This window comes from Sesamum indicum, linkage group LG12, assembly GCF_026168435.1.
Source record: "Sesamum indicum cultivar Baizhima isolate 11 linkage group LG12, ASM2616843v1, whole genome shotgun sequence".
NCBI lineage: Eukaryota > Viridiplantae > Streptophyta > Magnoliopsida > Lamiales > Pedaliaceae > Sesamum > Sesamum indicum.
The window spans coordinates 16282713-16305144 of record NC_142668.1 but is presented as its reverse complement, the minus strand read 5'-3'; the positions used below and the strand labels follow the sequence as shown (position 1 = coordinate 16305144).

The window sequence follows — 22432 nt, the reverse complement described above, 5'->3', positions numbered from 1 at the left end:
TTGTTGGCTTCTTAGTTCTTAGTCAGAATTTTGTGAATTCAGACAGCCTATTAATTTTTTCGAAATATTCTACTTTGAAATTAATCACTGTACTTCGAACAACAACAAGGTAGTAATAACCCAGAAGGTTAAAACTACATCTCGAAATAACTGCAGAATGCGACTTCAGAGCATAAGGCCGTATTTAAGTGTCACCCTCTGGATGTGAAATGCAGCAGGAGTCGTGGTTTAGAATTAAGTAATGTCGCTCTCGCCCGTGTCCCGGACATATGCAAGTAGCGTTCTTTGTGTGTTTATGTGATTTTGTTCTAAATATTGTGTGTGTAATAAATTATAGCGTGTGTAATACACACATAAATACAATGCTATAGTGAAAATATATGTATATATTTTTAAGGAATAATTTATACAGTCATCTTTTGAGATTTTATGTAATTACCCATAATTTATAAATTTCTTATCATTGAAAAAATTATATTTAGTATCCTTGTGTTTGTTTTTTACCAACAAATAAATACCTCAATTAATCAAAATTCATCAAATTTTGCTTATATTAACAAAAAAAAAATGAAAATCAATATCTACCCTCGATTGACTTATTACTAACTTAATACAAGTCGAACAAATATTTTCTGATCAAACTATCATTTTACATATTCACACCAGCTAATGCATATGAGAAGATGCATCGTCACTCTTATAAGGGCAGTGTAAATTACGTGTAATTATATCCAAAATTGAATTACTTGATAAAACCAATTTTGATTTCTTGTGTAATTAATATCCTAGTACATGGGGAAGTATACACATTCGTTGTAAGCACTTACACAATAGATTTATCGACAATCTTTGTCGGGAAAATAGGTTTGGAATAATAGACGCCCATGGCCTCCAAAATTTAAAGCCGTCTCCAAATAACTATGATTGGGGTTTATGTGTAAATTACAAGCCAACAAGTGATGTGGCAATGTTGGCACAGAATTTCAGAGAAACAGCCTAAAATGCTTGCCCTTTTGGGGGGTGGAGGTGGACAGGGCGGTCTACTTTTCTTGATCATTACAACAATTTCTCGTATTCTTATTTGTTCCAATCTTTAGACATCAATCATTTTTTTTTTTCTGGTAAATTAAAAAGGAAGGAATGGAGACTCAAAAGCACAATGTGGAGTCGACCAAGGAGTATTTGTTTAGTTAGTGGGGGTGGAAATGGAAATTTGGACCAATTCAGCTCTCCTTAGCCGCCCGGGGAAACGAACCACTCCTGTATTTTCCTCGAAATTAAAACGTGACATTTTCCCTTCTTTTTTTCTTTATTACATTAATTAATTTTACTTTTAATTTCCCTCTTACATTCTGACTCAAACAATCAATTGTGCTTGAATCATTTTCTTTATCATTGTTTTTTGTTTTTTCTTGTCCCCGCAACTTTAATCGAAGGTAAGGCGGTTTAAATGAATTCTGACTGTATCATAATTTTTAATTAAAGAAAAAAAAACATATCCAATAACATAATTTTAGTTATCGTCTCTTGAATTAAAATGGGGTTGGAAAATACTTTGATCATCTGAATGAACGGATAATATATGAAAGAAAACGATAAACACAGAAAATCAATCTGAAACAATATATATATATATATGCATCAACTAATTAAATATTATTGAAATGTTATAATTTACATGGAGGAATTAGTTTTTTATTCTTAAAATTAAATGTCTAGTACTTTTTTCCAATAAGAAATGGTCAAGACGGTCTTATTCTTTTTTTTTTTTTTTCAATTGTAAAGTATAGAGGTTGAAGAAATAGGTCTTGATGGATAATGGTGCATACGCCTGAATCAAATAGTATTGGCTTCAGTGTTTCAAAGGGAAACAGTGAGGAAAAGAAATTTCAAGAAATATATACACAACATATATATATATATATACACAGATAAAGATTCACATTTGATGCTGGTATTTAAATAATTATTCACATAACTTAAATAATTGTACACTAAACCCCTTTAGCGAAGCTAGCTAGTTACTTTTTAAAGAGCGGGACTTATTAACTTTAATTTTTTTTTAATTAATTTAATTAATTAAAAATATTGAATTTTTTAAAAAATATGTTGATAGGTCTAAATCAATAATGAGGGGTGGTGGCAAGCCTGTCGGCTAACAGGGCTTGGCCCAAGACCAAGAGCTATTAGCCCGTGGTCAATATATATATATATGATTGTTAGGAATTTAGGTATTAATCAAGAATTGACGAGGCTTGGACTAAGGGCTTTGGGCGTAATGCTCATTTTGAATTTTCTTTTTCCTTTCTTATTATAAGTTCATGTCTATCTGGTCAACTAATAACTTGATATTTGACGAGAAAGCACCAACAACAAAATTCCGTCATATTATTTTATTCAAATATCTCAGGCCAAATAAACAAGCTTAAATATGAAAATTGATTGTGAAATTGATAATTATATAAATGTAGGTTTTAATTTTCAGGAAATGGATAAATTTGCAGTGATTATTCAATTCAGAGGCAAAATTGCAAAATTATTCCCACAATTTAGGAGGATTTAAAATTTGACCCCTATGTTTTTACAAAATTTTAAATTTAATCCTAAAGGAGGCCAAATTATTGCAAGAAAATCCCAACATTAACGGATCTTCAAACTAACTGCAAAAAATTATGTGGGTAAAAAGAATGGTCAACTGTTAGTTTTAACGTCTGTTAGTGGGAGATTTTTTTTTTTTTTTTTTTGGGCTTCTTTTGGCAGATCTTAAAGAACATGAGTTTAAAATCTAAAAATCTTGTAAAGAGTGGAGTCAAGTTTAAAATAATCTAAACTGTCGAACTAGTTTGGCAAAATTTTAATAGGACTTATCTAAGTTTCTGACTTTGCCTTTGCCACAACAACCAATATACTATTAATATAATATTTAGTACACAATATATGAATATTTCTAAATTAACCAACAAATTCGATGTAAACAAATAACAACATATTACTATTTAAAAATAAATTAAATACATACACTCGTACCCCACCACTCATGCAAGAGATCGATAATTTAAAATATTGAATCTACCTTAATTTCTGTCATTTGAAAGAAAAAGCAAAAATCACTATCAACACAAAGTGGTTAATAAGGAAATTAAGGCTTGAGTCAATTTAATCTAGAGATAGAGTGGAGACAAGATTGGTGTATTAATTTTGTTCATGGGATGGGAGTGAAAAAAATGTTCTTGCATGTTTCTCAAGTATTCTTGTGACCCAAACTTCCAAGTAAGGTGGTCTGAAAAGGTCAGCATTGTGATGGAGCAACAGCAACCCTCATCCACACTTTGTTGCCCTGCGCCGCCAGGTTCCTCTCTTCCACCTCAAGCAATAACAATCACCCATGTCATGTGCATCCCCATAATTTTAAGAATTCGAATCTTCTTGTAAAAAGAGGTTGAAATTATGAGGCAATTTCAATATTTTCTTGTTTTTTCTTTTTTTTAAATATATTTTTATTAGCCATCTAAAGGGTACTTTGGTTGTACAAATAGAAAAATTCAATATCTTATAGTTTCATTAATTTATTTTTATTTTTTTTGAAGAATAATTATTATGTTGGGTTGATTTATTTTTTTTAATGTTATTATAGATAATAAATCGACGTCGTTTTCTTCTTTTTCAACCTATCCAATATTGGATGGGCAAAATTGATGAAGATCATGTGCAAGCTGGAATCTACAATGGTCGGATAACTGTAGGCCACGACACCATAACTATAAGACAACCTAATATTTTGTTCCTTCTTGCAAAAAATGCCCACTCACAAATCCCTTTCCTTTTTAACTGCAGTAGATCGACACCCAATTTGCAATATTCCATTTACATGTCTTGGCTTCCTAAAATAAGCTTCATTGGGTTCCACATCTCAGACACCAATCATTCAAAATTATTTTATTTTAGTATAAAAAAGAATTCTCTTTAAATTGGTTATAATTATAATTATCTTTTTATTATTTAAAAAATTATAAATACAACATAAAATTAACAGTCATCTAACAAATATCTCCCGCAATAGTTTATTGTACGGAGTATTTATCAAATAACAGATAATTTCATAAAAATATTTATAATTTTTTAAATAATAAGAAAATATTTATAATTATGATAAATCTCATAAAAATTTATTGTAATTTACTTTTTTAATATATATATATATATATAATGCACAAATATGTTGATTTGCATTGCCCAACCTGATATTCTTAATCAAGTGGCCCCCAAAAAATTAAAAGAGAAATCTGAATGATTTCTTGACAAGAATTGGAAATATGAAAGAAGCCAAAAAGTCAAAGAAATATGATTCATTCCGCACTATCCTTATAATTCAAATTAGGGATGTGATTTCGATAAGGACAACCCAACCAATGCGTCCCCATCCCATTCCCATTCACCGAATTAAAGAAGGGAAAAAAAAATATCTGGCGAGTCATTTTCTTTTGTTGCTTTATGGGTCTAGAACAATTAAACTCTATTAATGATTCATTAATTTGCCAAAGAAATCATCATGAGTGGCTTTATAGGATGCCCCATTTTCATTACTTTTGCTATTATATTCTATTTATGTAATAATATTGATTGCTTTTATTTTACAGACTTTTAATTTATATTATGTGTGGCGAAAAATAAAATAAAATGATATTTTTTACAAGGAGGAGTATCTTTTTCTTTTTATGTTATGAATACAATTAGAAGAGAAATAACTTGTTAATTACTATAAGAATTTATAATCAACTAATTAATGAAGAAAATTATTACCAATATATATGGGTAAGATGGGGGGGGGGGTAGGTGCTTAGACAACATAATTAGGCATGGCATGAAAGAAAGAAGAGGGTAGTAATTGAGAAATAATGGAGGGGGAGGTGGTGGGGACATAATGGGGTGGGGGCCCACCTCCATATATTATCTAATGTAATCAAGAAAATTTGCTCCTTCACTCAATCCTCTCTCTCTTTCTCTGTGTCTCACGGTCTCACCCACACAGTCACACATACTGCCCATGTGCACTGCTCCATCACTTCTTGCTGGCTCTTTCTCATGTCCAGTTAAGACTTGAAACACAGTTAGTAAATATGTCATTTTCAAGAACATGAACTTGGACTTTGCCATACTAGTACAACTTTAGAACTTCCATCTCTGTCTCTCACCCACACAGTGAGTGAGTGAGAGTATGGATCCCAATGCCCTTCTTGATTATGCGCTCTTTCAACTCACCCCAACACGAACAAGGTACATTTCTCTCTTACTATGTGTTTGTCTCTGAATTTTTGTGAACAAATTGATTGTTGTAGTTTAGATACTGATAAAGTTGTGATCTTTTTCTTGAATGGGGGAGAAGATGTGATCTGATTGTGTTTTCCGGGAAGAAAAGTGAGAAACTGGCATCTGGGCTTGTGGAACCCTTCGTCTCTCACTTGAGATATGCGAAAGATCAGATTCCAAAAGGTGGATATTCAATAACTCTTCGCCCACCGCCCACTGCTGATGATGCCTCATGGTTCACTAAGGTTACATTTCAGAGGTAATATACTATACCGTATCATCTCTTAACTCATTACAAACCTATATTCTCTCTAATCTTGATTTGCAAATGTTAAGTGTATAATCTGTTGTTATTTTATACCTGATTGAGGAATAAGTTTACTCCCCTTCTAATCCTTTTGAACTTCTATGTGTTCTTGGGTACTAACTAGATTTGTATTTGATGCGACAATCTTGACATTGCCTGAATTATGAAAAGGAATGGTAAAGTAGTTGAGAGTAGATTTTGGAGTAAAGTTCAAATCCTGGGGAAGAGTTCTTGTTTTTTAAGGTTTTAGGTATGGTTTAAAGAAGATCTAATTTATCTTCACATTGGTTTCTGGCTGGCAGATTTGTGCGATTTGTGAGCACTCCTGAAATTCTTGAAAGGATAGTGCGAATAGAACGGGAAATTTTGCAGATTGAGAGTTCAATTCATCCTAGTGAAATTTCCAACACAGAGCAGACAGGACATCCGGGGGAAGGTACGATGAGTGCTTCTCCATAATAAGAAAATAGCATATATATGCAAAAATGAGTGTACTTGGGACTATTTATTTGAGTTGTAATAGTTTGAAAATGATTTTGGACCTTATCCCACAACAGACAGCAACGAGAACTTGCAAAAATTATGCTGGATATATGGGATTTCGAGCCCTTACGTTTCTGGCCTTTTTCCCTTTACCAAATTACAAGATCAATTTTTTTATTATGGTTTTGTGCATCTTTACATAAATTTCCAATGTATTCAGTGTTAGTTTACTTACGAAGCACATTGTTTTATCAGCTGATGGGATCATGAAGAAGTCAACTGGTTCCTTGAAGGTATTTAATTAACAGAAACAAGTAGATGATACCTTTCATAAGTTTTCCATCTAACTCCAGTATTTTCATGGCTTCTCTAGTTAACCTCTGAAGAAGAAGATGGGGATGCACCGAGAGAAAATTCCAGGTAAATGATCTCTCATTTGTCAAGTTCGGTGAATTACTTTCTTATAGATCTGGTAGCTGAGTCATTTACTCCTTGTTCTGAGAAGGATTCGTCTTCAACGTGTTATGGATACTCGGAAAGCATTACTACAGAAAGAGCAAGCCATGGCCTATGCACGTGCAGTCGTGGCAGGATATGAGATGGACATCATTGATGATCTTATATGCTTTGCTGACACATTTGGAGCCTCGCGTCTAAGGTACAAACTTTATTTTCTTTTTCCATATTTAAGTATTCTAAGTACATGAGGTCAGTAGTGTGTTTCAGAATCCCAACACTAACCCTTCTTTAAACAGCTACTTCAGTAATATAACTCCAACCAAAATGCACCGCAAACCATATCTGCAAATATATGCTTGTGCCTTGGTTTGAGAGCATCAAAAAGGTTTATTTGGATAAGTTGATCTCTTAATATTTTTAGAGTAACTTACATTTTGTCATTTAGAGTGGCATGTACCGATTTCAAGGAGCTTTACAAGAAAAAGCATTCAGATGACCAATGGATGGATGAACTAGCAGCAGTAAAAGCATGCCATGTGACTGACCTCTCATACTTGGGAGCATCTGGAATTATGCTAGCAAGTGATCCACTTATGAGAACTGGTTCCTCCGAACCTCTGTCCGATTTGACCACTACTCCTACAAATTCGGATGGAAGCAAAGGTGCATTCTGCATTATTTACTTAAAACATTTTTTGTCTTTACGAGGCAATTCTTTCTGGTCATTACTATCAGTTATTTGATGTCGTGGAAAGGAAAATCTTACACACTCGACTTATGACTTGAAACTGACTTGTCAATCCATCTCCTCTTAAGAGTAATTCCTACAGATGTCAGCGTGTCCTAATCTTTGAGTTTTGCTGTCGCAGAAAATAATTTGCAGGCACCAGAAAAAGCACCAAACGGTCAGCAGCAGGTTCCGTGGATGAATCAGATTCCACCGTATATGTACAATTTTCAGGGGCCCATTCAGCAAATAGCAGCATACCAAGGTTATCCTTTCCCTGGTATGCCTCCTGTGCAGCCATATTATCCGGGCCATATGGGGTGGTCACCTTCTGGCGGTCATATTCCATCTAAAAATCATCAAAGTCGTAAGTCGTCTAGGAAGAAGGATAAATCTTTAGATGCAAATGGAACAGATGCCTCTGAAGCAGATGAATTAACTGCATCTAGCGACTCGGACAATGGGACTGATTCAGATGAGCCAAAAGAGCATGATAGGAAGCCTTCGACAAAGGGGCACAAACATGTTAAGAAGGGCAAGAAAAAGAATTCAAAAACAGTTGTGATCCGTAACATAAATTACATAACTTCCCAAAGGCACAATGGAGAAGAGGATGAAGTCTCTGAAGATTCTTCAGAAGCTCCATCACTTGATGAAGCTTCCATCAGAGAGGGGGTAGACAATGCAATTGCATCTTTGGAGAAACATTCCCACCCAAGAGTACATAAAAATAGAGGAAAAAGGGGATCCCAAGCTCAAAATGGAGATGGTTCTGGTGAACAGGATTTTGGAAACGACGTAGATGCAAATATGTCCGAAGGAGGGAAAGCAAATAATGCTTGGGATGCTTTTCAGAATCTCCTCATGAGTCAAGAAGAGACAAATTCTAGTGAATTATCCAAGCATCACCCTGGGGATTCCCTGGATGAACATTTTCTCATGGAAAATTCCAATGGTGGGCTTTCACAGAAAATCAGGAAAAAACCTTTGACTTCTGATGATTCAGTTCTTGTGATTCAGAGAGCGGGGGAGAATGGTGGTACAGCTCACACTGTGGATTTTGCAAATGGTGAAGGAATGCACGCAAGTATGAAGAAAATTGTTTCTGAAGATGAAAATGCATTGTTTTCACGACAATTCAAAGAATCAAGGGCTAGCACACTGGGGAGCGTACCAGATCTTTCTGCAGAATTATCCACTATCAAAAACTGGAAAGCAGAAGATTGGTTTATTGTTAATTCCTCTGGAGGATCAGAAACACAAGAGGCTAAGTACTTGGAATTTGTAAATCATGATTCTCTGTCCTATAAACCGGACTCAACTAAAGGAACTCCTGTGGTTGATGATTCCTTCATTATAGAGTCGAGGTCGACTGCTGATGCCTATTCTTCTCATTGGAGAACTGATATTAGCATGGATGCTGATATTGATGTAGCATTCCATCCAGATAATGGAAATCCAACTATTTCCAGAGCTGGGATTTCTCAGTCTGCTGAACCTGATGACCTCTGTGTGGTTCTTGTAAGAGAATCACAGGAATCTACTGCATCCTGGACACCAGAAATGGATTATGAAGTTGAAATTTCTTTTAGCGAAGCCGATAAAAGATCTTCCATTGCTAAAGCAAACACCGAGACTGTAGAAGATACTCTGGTGAATGGTAAAAATCCCAATAGCAAGAAAACTGCAGGTCCGACAACAAAAAACATCGGAAGAGATATGAGGTCCAAAGCTTTGGCAGGATCCCTTGCTAAGAGCAAGCAAGATTCTCTTTCCAAGACCAAGAAGACTACTTCAGCAAGTAGGTTAATGGGGCAAAAGGGCAAGTTATTGAAGGTATATATACTAGTCAAGTTGCACCTTGATTCTACTTTTATTTATTTTTTCCACTTTTCTTGTTTGACACTCTTGATGATGCATTTTCCATACAGGAAGAAGAGGAACGCAAGAGAATGGAAGAACTACTGATTGAACGCCAGAAGAGAATTGCTGAAAGAACAGCTGCTAGAGGTTTGACTCCTGCAGCATCTAAGAAAATTCCAGCAGGAAGTAAAACGGCTCCTGCAAAACTCGATAAGAATAGACCTTCTGTGGTCCACGATACGAAAAAACCAAGTCAGCCTAAACTTACTACCAAACTGGTAGCGTGATCATGGTGAAATTTCACATTTGAAAATACAACCTAAAAGATACTCTTGAACTAGCAAATTGGAGTAGCCTCATCTGAGCTGTGGTTGGCGTGCTTGTCGGGTCATGCTTCTTCATGGTGTTCCACTCTGGTTTGGCCTGGCTGTACTTGTAAAGTCTTGGTTTGCTTATACCATTTTTTGAGATAGTATATTCATTTATTTATTTCTGCAATAGTGTGTATCTGCAATAAACAAATGGATTTGATACTTGTTGTCGGAATAAACAAAGAATTGTTAGTTCAACACTAGAGATTTTTCAATTTCTTAGACCCTGTATGTGAATAGCTTTCTGTTCAAATTCATGATGTATAAATTTAAGTATTTATTGGAATAATCAAGTTATTGCTGAAAGTTTCAAGAAGTTCTATTGGTAAGTGACTGGAAACTTCTTCATGATCGTTGATGACATGTTTGCTCTCCACGTTTAAACCTTGAATGTTTCAAAGAAGTCCATGTACAACTTCGGAGGGTTAAGAAAGAACTTTGAAACATTCTGTGCTGTCCGATTTCTGCTGAAAACTGATGTCCCTTAGAATCTTGTGACTAAATACCCAAAACTTTCGTACACAATATTCTCCTGGATCATGTTAAGTTTTCTGAATATGGCAACAGACACTATATGCTTTCATTCAAGACAGCTAAAAATGGAGAAAACCTGTTTAGTCAATAATCACAAAACCTCCGAATCTCCTGTTATTTGATCAGCCGTAGGAAACCAACTCCAAAACGAGGTGAAATGTTATTGTCATAATTAGGGACAGAATGAGAGTATAAGACCCCGAAAAATCCGTTGGTACAATGCTTTGGTCCTCAAAAAAACAAGAATCCATTTTCTTTCAATTTGGCTCTCATTCTCTCCTCTTTTGGAAACAAAGGGAGACGAAGAAAGTTGTCCATTTAGGATTTTTGAAGGGACACACAGCATTGGGGCTGAACGTTATTATCTATTATTATTTTCTTTTTTAATTATTGGGAATTTGAATGGTTTTCTTCAATAGAATATTCATTCTTGACTGTTTCTTGTTTTTATTTTATTTTCTTCAACATTTTTTGCCAAAACAAAGCGTGCTAAGTAAATTTTCCCTGAGTTGGGTGATAACAAATACAAAAAAGCAGCAGCAACTTTGGTTTCTTATTGAGGACTCTATAAAAGTTGTCATTACTTGGCCATGTCGACGGGGGCACTTTGTGGTGTGGCACCTTTCTTTTTTCGTAAGAAGGCTTCTGGATTTGAGGTCTGTCTTTCTTCTTCCCAATTTTTGGTCTTCTTTTGTGAAATAATTCTTGTAATGAAAGATGATGTTGTTAGACCCGTTAAGGTTGTTTATTGAACATTAAATGCATGAATTGAACCTTGCATTCTTCATCAAACCCCTACAACATGGAGAGTTTTTCGGGTTTATTGTGTGTTTTGATATTCTGATCATCGTATGGAGAACCGGAACCTGTCATCATATTTACACGTTTCCTTTGGTAATAATAGAAGAATTTGGAAGGTTGTGAAGATGATCACTTGATAATGATGTATGGGTCTGGAATTATTGTTGGACACATAGTTGATGATAAAATGTCATTGAAAGATAGGAGATGGTGGGTTTTCATTAAACATGTGCTGGAAAAATGGCAGGGAAAAACACGGCAAGATTCCAATAAAAACTGTAGTACATCAAAGAATGTTAGGGACATGAAGGCTTCCACGGTTTGCAGCTCGAGTGGAGTAGCAGGCAACTTTGTAACCATGATTGAGCTTAGGAACAAGATTTCCACCTTTAGGGACTTGCTAGATTTCTCTCCTTGCGTCGGGTCTGCTTCTGCAAACGAGGTAACTCATCTCATCGTCCCCATTAGTCTTTGTTACTTTTTCTTTAAGGTTGAAACACAAGTGTTTTCGTGATTTCTCATATGTTTGTACTGGCCTTCACACAGTTGCTTGTATTGACACTCAATGATCTCTTTAAACGGTATCCTAAAATCAAACCAGACGTGTCGATGTCAGAAATTAAAGGTGGATCTTCGCAACAGGTTAAGTTTCAACAACACAAACACTTTTACTTAATCGTTGTGATACCAATATGACGTTGATTTGCCGGGAACAGGCTCTTAAAATCTTCTGCAATGCTCTAAAATCACTAGGAGACTTGTGGACAACAGAGGACTGGATGGTTAAATGCAAAAACAATCCATCTATGAAATTAGAACAAGTTGATTTGGAGCAAACCGGTATGTTATGTTCATCTTGAAACTAAGAAGAAGTAAGTATGCTTGACTGAATCTGAAGTTGATGACTTTGTCGTTTCCTTGGATTAAGTCTAGTACTGGGAATGCTTGAAGACATCATCAAGCTGGCAAGAGAAAGATTGTTTGATGAGATGGATGAGGATGAAGACCTCAGAGACTATTGCCCTGCATCAAATGCATTTGGTAAGGCTCTGTCTGAATCTTATTGCGATAGCAGGATGTCATTTTCTGGCTCTCCGGTAACGCCAACTTCGGTCCTTCCGGAGGCCTGGAAAGCTTCTGCTATCCGCGAGAAGACGTCTTATTCTCCACCTCTACCCCTGCCGCTAAGAGTTCAAGCAGTTGGAAAACTGAGCCCAATAGACGTAAAGCGCCTCTCCTTCCATATGTTCCCTCATGCAGTAAATGTTGCTCAGGATCCAAGATTCGTGATCCAGATGAACAAGAGAGAAAGAGAGGAGCAGCAGTCTCATCAAGTTAAACCAGATGATGCCGAAAAGGGTAATCAAGACGATGAGTTGATGGGCGAAATGGAAATGAGCAATGAGGTTTGTGAAGACCAACGCCCTGAGATGAAATTTGACACTCCAAAGATTCATAGAACGGGTTCTCTTGGGGTAATTGATTATACTGGAAGAAACTGGATTGGTTCCCCATGCATTCACTCATCGCCAACTCCACAAACCTCAGCTAAACAAGAAAAGTATGTGCCTCGTCTACCATTAGTTCCCACGTCCTTTCCAAGTAATGATGTATTATCTCAAATTCCAGTGCCGCATATGCCAAGTAGAACGCTGTCAGAGCCATTGCTGTGGTTGCCGCCACCATCACCACCACCACCACTACTAACAGCTCCATTACCGTTTCCAGCAGCACCATTACCGCCTTCACCACCGCAGTTGTCTCCCATTACATCAGAATCTCTAGTGCCGGTGCCACCATCACCGCCTATTACACCAGGAAACTTGGCAGCACCACCACCTCCGCCGCCACCGCCACCACCACCACCACCTGGAGCATCTGGAGATAATGCATTGGCTCCACCTCTACCCCCACCACTACTCCCTGGAACATCTGTAAATTATGCATCTGCTCCGCCCCCGCCCCCGCCCCCGCCACCACCCCCTGGGACATCTGGAAATAATGCATCTGCTCTGCCCCCACCCCCGCCACCGCCTCCTGGAACATCTGTAAATAATGCATCTGCTCCGCCACCACCTCCACCGCGGATGGCATCGAGGGATGGTGCACCGCCACCCCCTCCTCCACCAGTGGGCGCGTCAAGAGGACGGGAGCCACCAATGCCACCACCACTGGCGAATGGAGCTGCTCCACCACCCCCTCCAGGGATGACGTGCCTCCGTCCCAGGAAAGCAGCCACGAAATTGAAGAGATCGTCCCAAATGGGCAATCTGTATCGATTTCTCAAGGGGAAAGTGGAAGGGTCGAGCTCAAGCGGTAAATCATCAGGACGAAAGGGTAAAGTTGGAGGAGCATCCTCTGGAGGAAAACAGGGAATGGCTGATGCATTGGCAGAGATGACAAAAAGGTACTCCCTGTCTTGAATTCCAGACTAGTATGCCTGGATTTCGTAACAGTTTCTTTCATAGTGTCAAAATCGTTTCCTAAAATTGTTGGCTCAGGTCGGCATACTTCCAACAAATCGAAGAAGATGTCAAGAACCACGCGGGAACAATTAAGGAAGTGAAAACTGCCATCAATTCTTTCGAGACATCTGACATGAATGAGCTCCTCAAGTTCCACAAATATGTGGAATCTCACCTTGAGAAACTAACAGATGAAACTCAGGTTTGCCCTCAAGAGTTTCTTTGTCGTTTTGAATTTCAACATACCATGCATGATCACTCTTCAAAGAATTACATTTCATTAAGATTTATGTGATAGGTTCTATCAAGATTTGAAGACTTTCCCGGCAAGAAGTTGGAAGCTTTGAGAATGGCGGCAGCCTTATACACAAAATTAGATACGATTGCTAATACTTTACAGAACTGGCCGGTCGGTTTGCCTCTTGGCCAAGTCCTGGACAAAGCTGAGGGCTACTTCAATAAGGTAACCCTTTCGTTTAGATCGTGGAAGATAATTAGATTACACCATCCAACCAACATATTCATAGTTAATCAAGTTCCACGATTGTTTCGCACTTTAACTAACAAAATGCTATCATATCCAGATAAAGGTGGAAATGGACGCGTTGGAGCGGACTAAAGATGAAGAATTAAAGAGATTTAAGGCTCAGAAGATCAATTTTGATTTTGGGATCCTAATACGGATCAAAGAACTGATGGTGGACGTCTCTTCAAACTGTATGGAGTTGGCACTCAAGGTTCGTTCTTTGAAAAACTAGATAATCATGCATTACAAACTACACTAATACTCTGCGAACTACTTCATCCTACCCTACGTTGATAAAAGATACACATCCGGATGTTAATTCAGGAGAGGAGAGAAGCCAAGGCCGAAGAAAATGAAGAACTTAAAGCTGATGCAAAAAAGAAAGGATCTATAAAAATGCTATGGAGGGCCTTCCAATTTGCATTCCGTGTTTACACCTTTGCTGGAGGGCAGGACGAACGGGCCGACAATCTGACAAGAGAACTGGCCCAGGAAATCGAAACCGGTAACTGATTACAACAGTATCCATGTCCACTTTGTCACAAGAAAAATGAAAAGTAATAAAAAAAAATATTGAGGCAAAAAAACAAAAAACGAAAAAAAAAGAAGATAAAATCTTAGAGATTTGAGACATCCATTTATTTACCAAACTGCAGCCCTTCTTGGCTTTGTCCAAGTCGATGCTTCAGTAATTTTCTTACAGGTGGAGGAGTAGAGAGGCTGTGTGGGGAAGATTAAGCTAAAGTATACGTACTCCAGCTTTTTCCTTCACCATAATGGTATATAGCATCGTTGTGTTGTTGTATCTCACCATGTGATTGATTCATTTGATCTTTGCACTCTGCATATTTGTCTTCATCAGACAGACACAGTATGTGGTCAGGCAGATTTGTTGGTTTAAATGGTAACTTTTACTGTTAGGTTATTACAAGTCTGAGTTCAGTTGTCAGAGATTGATTGGTTCAGTTACATGGCTTTCATGGAAACTTTGTTTTGCTAGCTTTAAGTAGTTTTTCAAATGCATCTTAATTAATATCTTACTAGTAATTGTCTTTTTGGAACTGAGTGATAATTTTTAATCTATTTTATTTTATTTTAATTTTTAGCAATACCAATTATTATGAACGTTTGAAACACATATAATTAAATCACGGGCTTAATACAATTTATCCCTATATGATATTACAAATGAGTAAATTATCCCCTATAATAATAATAATAATAAAGTAGCAATTCACCCCCTGTGTTTTCTAAAATAAAACAATTTACCTCCCTATCAAGGAGGTTAATTGCAGGATCTAATGCAATTTATCCTTCTATGATATTGAAAATAAGCAAATTACTCCTTATAAAAATATATAACAATTTACCCCCCCTATGGGTTAAAAAATGAAGCAATTCCTTGCCTAATGAGGTAAATTGTTTCGATTTTAAAAATATATGGAGGTAAATTATTACATTTTAAAAAATATAGGGAGATAAATTACTATTTTATTTTTCATAAGAGAGTTGTTTGCCAATTTTTCATAACATGGGTAGGTAGATTGCAATTTACCCGTAAATTGCATTATTTTAGAAAGCACATGGGATAAATGGTTGCGTTTTAAAAAAATACAAAAAGGTAAATTATTATTTTAATTTTTATCGAGGGGTGACTTGCTCATTTATAATATCACATGGACTGCTTGTATTTTTTTTTTTTAATTGTACGCACAAAATTTAACAAAAAATAATTTTAATTTCAATGGCGAAGCTTCAATTTCTGGATACCAAGCACTACAAGTTGGTTGATCAAATATGTATATATCTCTGAATTAATTACGACTCATGAATAACAATGTTGAGGCTTCAATCCTATAATCAATTGATGTTATTAAAAATGACAAAAGAAAAAATACAATTTATCCTCATGTGATCTGAGAAATGAGCAAAAAATCCTCCGATAAAAAATAAAATAGCAAATTATTCCATGTATTTTCAAAAAAGAAGAAAATTACCCCCTGTCAATGAATTTGTATAATTTTTTAAAATAACAGATGATAATTTACTAATAATTTATTCACAGAAAGTATTTGCTTATTTCACATAATACAGAAGTAAATTATATTTAACCCAAAATTAAAAAGGAGTTGCGGTATATAATAAGAGAACGGGAGGGAATATATATACAAAACAGCCAATTTCGTTCTTTTCTACTATATATCGATCATAATTAAGATGTTCTAAATCAGGATCAATATATATATATATATATATAAATTCAAGTCTCTTGACAAAAAATTCATTAGTCAAAAAAATACGATGAAATAATAAGGAAGCCACGGCACATAAAATCTGCCAAATCTTGGAAACTTAGTGGGGGGAAAGTCAAAAGAATGGCAGAACACGGAATCCCAATACCATGTTTTATCAAAGTTTTGGTATCACTGTTCCTCTATTTTGATTGCACGGCAAAATTACATTTTTAATCACCTATAATTGCTTGTTTGTATTTTTAGTTTTAATTTTTAGTTTTTGAAACCGTAATTAAAGTGAAAATATACTTACATTTATGTCTTTTATTGGAATTCTAATGATTTAGCACCATAGTTTAATATAAAGTATAATATCATTAATTAATCTGAATCTATTCTATTTTTAAATAAAAATCTATACAAAATTTTTTTTGAAAACTGAAAATGAAAACACAAACTAAGGCTGGATTCACAAAAACTTTGAAATAATTTTGAATTAAAAAATTGACACATTTAGTCTTGTACTTTATGAATTTGCAAAGTAGTTTCAAAATTTAAATAAATAGAAAAAACTCAACAGCTTTAGTCATATGCCTTTCGAGATGTTTAAAATGATTCCAAAATTGAGAAAATGAGATACGTTTAATTCTCACTTTATATAAATAATGTATCGAGATTTTTTAATTTTAAAATCATTATGAAAATCTCGTAAAACAAAACAATAAAAATGCTAAAACCCTTTTTGTTCCATACAATGAAAAGTATAATTTTGCCCAACAGGAAAGTTAACAAATAATAAATGAAACAACTAAACCAAGGATAGCTGATCAGTGCAATTAAATTTCGTCGATTAAAGCTAGTGATTTAATTATAAATATATAATTTTTAAAAAATAATTAATGACCTAATAAATACAATTATTTCATAAACAAGAATATCCAGCAAACCCTAAATCATAGCAAATTTAAGTGCCTATTGGGAAGAGGGCTGAGAACCCAATACCACAGTTCCACGCAACTACTGTTCTAATCTTTCAACTCTTTTAGCAACTCGACCACGTGAACGACAGATAAATTAAAGTTGTCTGAAGGAAAATTATCTAATTAAAAGAGAGAGCAGGTAGATTTAATTACCTTTTTCCCATAGTTTATATTAACCTAATCTGAAGTAAAGCCGACCAACGTGCAACCCACCTCGTCATTTCTGGGACATCATTATAAATCTAGATAGTGGATCAACATTGATTATTACAAAATTACTTATCTAATTAGTCCACATGCAATTCAGATCATTATCTTCTAAGCTTTTTTGTAGCTGTCAAATTGGACGTTTCTAAAGTCACATTCTTAAAAGTTTTCGCTCTAATAAAATAAAAAATAGAATATCATTGATTATGGAATATGGGGAAGAAGTGGTCGAACAAGTTAGCAAATGGCCTGATTAATAACTCACAAATTTGTACTTAAATTAATCCAAAAAAACAAGGGATATGATAGTATCCGCATGGATTATTACAACATTATTCTTTCACAAATGGACACCAAATGGTTCACTACAACGTGGATCGCAGTTCAAAGGATCGAAAAAGCCATGATTGAGTCCAGGAAATTTAAAATCAATAATGAAAATGATGATTCAGATCGATGATCAGTCATCAAGCTCAATCTTGATACCATGGACGGTCACCGCGTCGCCGGCGTTCGTCGGAACCAAAGTCACCAACACATGATCATCATCGTCAGCGTCTAAATCCTCCATAATCTCAGTAATGGACAGCCTCAACTGAGTCTTGATCTTCTTCCCATGCTTATGCTTATGCGGCACGTTCACGAAACTGCCGGCGAACTCAGTGTTCTCAGGCGTGGTGATCTCATCATCTTCGTCGTTGATGTAAACATCGAACTTGGCGTAAACATCTCTGTCCAGCTCAATGCCTTCTATGACCAGAATCTCTTCCAGCTCATCCTTTTCCTTCTTGCTTCTCTTCTTCTTCGGCCTCTTTACCATTACCTTCAGAACCTTGTCAAGTGTAGCCGGGAAGACGTCTTTCGGGCTGTGGGTGTCGGCAGCGTTTGCTTTGCCGAGCTTCTTCAGCTTCCTCAGGACAGAAGAAACTCTTGGGGTTGGGCGAGAGTCCAACCACGGGATTTCCACATCTTGATAAACGTACCCGAGTTTGGTATGATCCAAACAGTCCCGGACCTTGACCCGAACCATTTGCGCGTTTTCGTCGTAGAAAACGAAAGATGCATCAAGGAAATCACGATCTGTTATGTCCTGACGCCTTCCACCTAGGGTTTTCCAGATGCTCCACAGTCTGTCAATATTCGAATGGTGAGCGTAGAAGATCGGGTCTCTACCCGCTGAGTAGAAATTACCCATGTTCTCGAAATTGGGTTGGTTCCGGTCACCGGTCCACACGTGGACAGGACCGTGAGGAATGTTCTCAATAGATCCGCTTCCAGGATTCGGGTCGTCGCCTCGCCGGTACGGGCTGCCGAAGAAAAGCCGAGCAGTTCTGGAGTTGGAGACCATTTGCCTGTACATGACTGTCAGGTTTCTCCTCGTCTGTTGATCAGCACTAATGGTGGGATCAGTGCCGCTATAGTTCAAGTCGAGCACCGTCGGCGGCTGATGTCTCTGGTCACGAAGGCTGTCATACAACGGAGAGTTGGGATTCGCGTACATTGCTGGGATTCTCATTCCTCCAGGAGAATCCCAGTTCCAGAACGGCATGGCGAAAGTGGGGTCGTCGATTAACTTTCCCAAGATTCTTTCGAAGAAGTACAGGTAATATCTGTGGAATGGGAAAAACAGCCAAGAGTTGTGGACCTGAAGCTCGAGATTCGGGAACCCGACTTGATCATACGCGCCGTCGCAGTAAGCACAATGGACACTAGCCTGCTGCTTGAAACTGCGGGGATCGTCTTCAGGTAAAGCCCGCATCAGCTCAACTGCTTTGTTGAATTTGGCTATGTAGGCTTCGTCAGCTAAATGAGCGGCGGGGCGGACACGCATGGTGGTGGAAGGCGGAGGGAACTTGAAATCAATAATTTTCGCCGTCGGAGGGGGGCAGCAGTTTGTCGGAGCTGCACCGGGAGGCAAGTCCGCAGGGCCGCATTTTGTGATGTCGGGAGCGGAGATAGGGGCCGCAAAAGAGAACGGAGAGGCGGCGAGAGTGGTGGCTCCGTACAGGCCTCCAAGCCCAATCAGTACATTTCTCCTGTCAAACTTGCCAGGTGCTGCAGATTCTTGATCATTGTCTGGGGATTTGCATGATACCTTGGGGCAGCGATTCTGTTTTCGGATAGTCGGAAAATGCCTTGGTTTGGGAGTGGAGGAGGTGGTGGTGGTGCGGGCGGGGGAGAGGGTGGTGGCAGGCCGTGGGACAATGGAAGAAGCCATGTTCTTGGCTATAGGTTGATAGTATGATTTTGGAGAATGAAAGGGATTAGTATTTATAGGCAGAAGTTGGGATTTAGAGTAATAGACTATTCTTTGGAGGTTGACGTGGGATAAATAGATTTTAAATACACAGAACAGCGAGTCTTAAAAGTCGGGTTTCGTATTTTAAATGACTTTCCCTTTGGTTTTATTTGGCAAGTGAATTAACGACTCCATTTCATCAGTCCAAATTGATCCACAAGTATTCATAAAAAGAAAAGGTATTAGTTTTACAAGGATTTGAAGTCTAAATTAAGAGAAAATATAAAAGTTTTAAATATATTAATTTCAACTTGATATATTTGATTATTTGAGTAAAACTTATGTACAAGTAGAAAAAAAATGGTAAGCATCAAATGCATGTAAGTACGTACTTTCCAGTTTCCAGAATTAATAATGGATCCTTCTATTGGGTTTACTTTTACTCTAGCTAAGCTACTAGAACAAATTGATTTTTTAAGAAAAATCAAAATTTAGTTGGTATATTTCCTTACATCCTAAGCAATAAATATTAATATAAATCTTGAATTAATAATTAATAATATATGATACTTGATCTAAATTATACCCCATTTTATAGACTTGCAAAATGTTTCGTTTTTAATAGAAATATTGACTTTTCATCATTTGGTACATATGATTATAATCAATGCCCATAATTTATTCAAACTCAGACCAAATTGTTCACTAAGGTACACTGAAATTGAATAACTAATCATAATTGTTCAAACCCTACATTTAAAATGAATTCATTATCACCATGATACATATATATATATATAAGCATAATACAAATTTTAGAAATATATCGTATTGAGATTTATATTATATATATTAATTCTTAATGGAAGTCAAGTTCAAAAACTGAGATTGCACCAGAACTGGACCAACTTTTCATTCAACTATCAATGGAAAAAAAAAAATCATTCAAATGGTAATAAATTAAGACGTGTGGAAAACCCTAATCTTATCCTTCAAAGGATAAAGCAATTAATTAGCAGCCCCCCCCCCCCCAACCCAGCCCCAACCAATCCAACCCTATTTCAAAAGAGAGGCGGCCACTCTACAGCACATTCAACCCATAACATTACTTTTCTATATGCCCAAATTGATATATTATTATTCGCTTGCTATAAAGTTTAAACATAATTATAATAATAATAATAATTCCATTATTGTCTATGAACACGTTGAATAATTCAATTTCCATAACCTTAACAATTTTGACTCAACTCATTCCAGTTTCATAAGATATGGTACTTGTCATTTTCTATACTATAGTTAATAAAATAGACCCACAAATTAATTTTTTCGTCTCAAAAAATAGTTCGACACAGTTAAAAAATTAACGGCAAGGATCAGGTGAAAGTCATGTGATGATTGTAAAGAGTATTCACAGACTATCGAACAGCATAAATCTCGTATCGTGCTTGGAAACACATAAATATGAGTAATGATGCTTCAAATTAAAGTAATTAATTAAAAATAATAATTTATGTTAGTTCTTGTACAAATTATGAGACTTGAATAAGTAATTCCACCGACACTAAACTCAAATGTTATTGATAACAGAGCCCAACAAACAAACACTGACGCATCGGACTTAGATTAAATTAATATATAATATATATTATAAATAAATCCCGACTCCTGAACGTGGGAATATTTTCAGATAAAAGCCACGTCTATTTGTGATGGCTAGGTTCGAATTATTCTCAGATATAACGACGTGGAATAAAGTTAATTTTCAAATTCCGACTGCGGAAAAAGAAAAAAGGAAAAATTAAAGTTCCAAAACTTCACCTTTATATATTGGTTTTATCCCCACATGATAATACTGGGAGCATCAGATCTTACACACAGTAAATCACAATATATTTTTTTTTAATTTGTTATAATTATAATTTTTTTTATTTATTTGTAACAGTTTATTATAAATGAAGTATTTATTGGGACATTTACAATTTTAAAAAGTATTTATAATTTTTTTTTAAAAATAATCAATTATAATTTACCCTCTTACAAAAGAAAAGTGGACTACGTAAGTTTTGGTGCATTTATGTTACCATATATAATTGAGATTGGATATGTGGATTGTCAATTTAATTAAATGAATAGTTTCAGACATTATTGGACTAATTTTTGTGCATGTGATTCAGTGTATATTCTATAAATATATATATATATATATATATATGTGCATTACATAGTATTTAATTATTTCATATATATATATGGCATGTTATGTATCTACATTTTGGCATAACATCCATGTGGATAGTCTGAACTTTCCTCAAAGGGAGCAAATCTAACATAGGAGGGCAGGTAATCAATGTGAAAATTCTGCTCTAAGTTGATTTTTGAATGTTTGGCTTTGAATATTCAAATTTAGCCATTTTCATGGTATTTTATTGAAGTATTATTCTTAAGGATAAAAAAAAAAGAGTTGATGATTTATCAAAGATCACGAGCGATTATGAATTTTGAATTTGACGGACAAAACAAATTAGAAGAGCAAAAAGTTATCGACTATAGAACTTTGAAGAGAATAATATCGAGACTTGGCAATACAGACACAACATCAGGTTTTATTTATTTTTTATTTTCATTTGTAGAATTTCATAAATATTAGTCTATATATTTATAAAATGCGTATTTAATACATCTTAATTTATTTTTTATTATCTTACACTAACACAATGTCTTAATTTATTTTTAATTTGTAAAGTTAATGATGCCCTTCAACTAATAAGATAACTAACTTATTCAACTTTTAAAATTATATTTAACTAATAAATTAGTTTTTCTTTTTTTATTTAATATAATATAGTCATTTATATATTTTGCTCTTATTTATAATATATTTCCATCTTAAAGATTTATTTATTATATGCACGCAGGAGCAAAGTGC

At 35.7% G+C, this 22432-nt stretch overlaps 3 protein-coding genes across 5 annotated transcripts; 2 read left to right on the top strand and 1 right to left on the bottom strand.

Annotated features, from left to right (window-relative positions):
* The first annotated feature begins 4992 nt into the window (after positions 1-4992).
* On the top strand, positions 4993-9715 carry LOC105175509 (disease resistance protein (TIR class)). The gene is made up of 9 exons (XM_011097962.3): positions 4993-5274; positions 5384-5566; positions 5917-6050; positions 6353-6390; positions 6471-6517; positions 6603-6755; positions 7002-7219; positions 7426-9119; positions 9215-9715. Exons 1-9 carry the CDS (start codon positions 5216-5218, stop codon positions 9431-9433), a joined length of 2745 nt encoding a protein of 914 aa, XP_011096264.2. The 5' UTR covers positions 4993-5215; the 3' UTR covers positions 9434-9715.
* A 136-nt stretch (positions 9716-9851) lies between these two features.
* LOC105175508 (uncharacterized) lies at positions 9852-14812 on the top strand. 3 transcript variants are annotated; one of them, XM_011097961.3, is made up of 9 exons: positions 9852-10707; positions 11100-11294; positions 11399-11494; positions 11569-11692; positions 11786-13259; positions 13354-13519; positions 13616-13780; positions 13902-14054; positions 14168-14812. In XM_011097961.3, exons 1-9 carry the CDS (start codon positions 10642-10644, stop codon positions 14354-14356), a joined length of 2628 nt encoding a protein of 875 aa, XP_011096263.2. In that variant the 5' UTR covers positions 9852-10641; the 3' UTR covers positions 14357-14812. The 3 variants fall into 3 exon arrangements, with proteins under 3 accessions (XP_011096263.2, XP_088732426.1, XP_088732427.1); XM_088876300.1 differs by lacking the exon at positions 9852-10707 and having other exon boundaries at positions 11268-11294; positions 11606-11692; XM_088876301.1 differs by lacking the exons at positions 9852-10707; positions 11100-11294; positions 11399-11494 and having other exon boundaries at positions 11580-11692; positions 11781-13259.
* A 2709-nt stretch (positions 14813-17521) lies between these two features.
* On the bottom strand, positions 17522-19521 carry LOC105175637 (aureusidin synthase). The gene has a single exon (XM_011098139.3). The coding sequence runs from the start codon at positions 19480-19482 to the stop codon at positions 17725-17727; it is 1758 nt and encodes a 585-aa protein (XP_011096441.1). The 5' UTR covers positions 19483-19521; the 3' UTR covers positions 17522-17724.
* Between the last annotated feature and the right edge of the window lie 2911 nt (positions 19522-22432).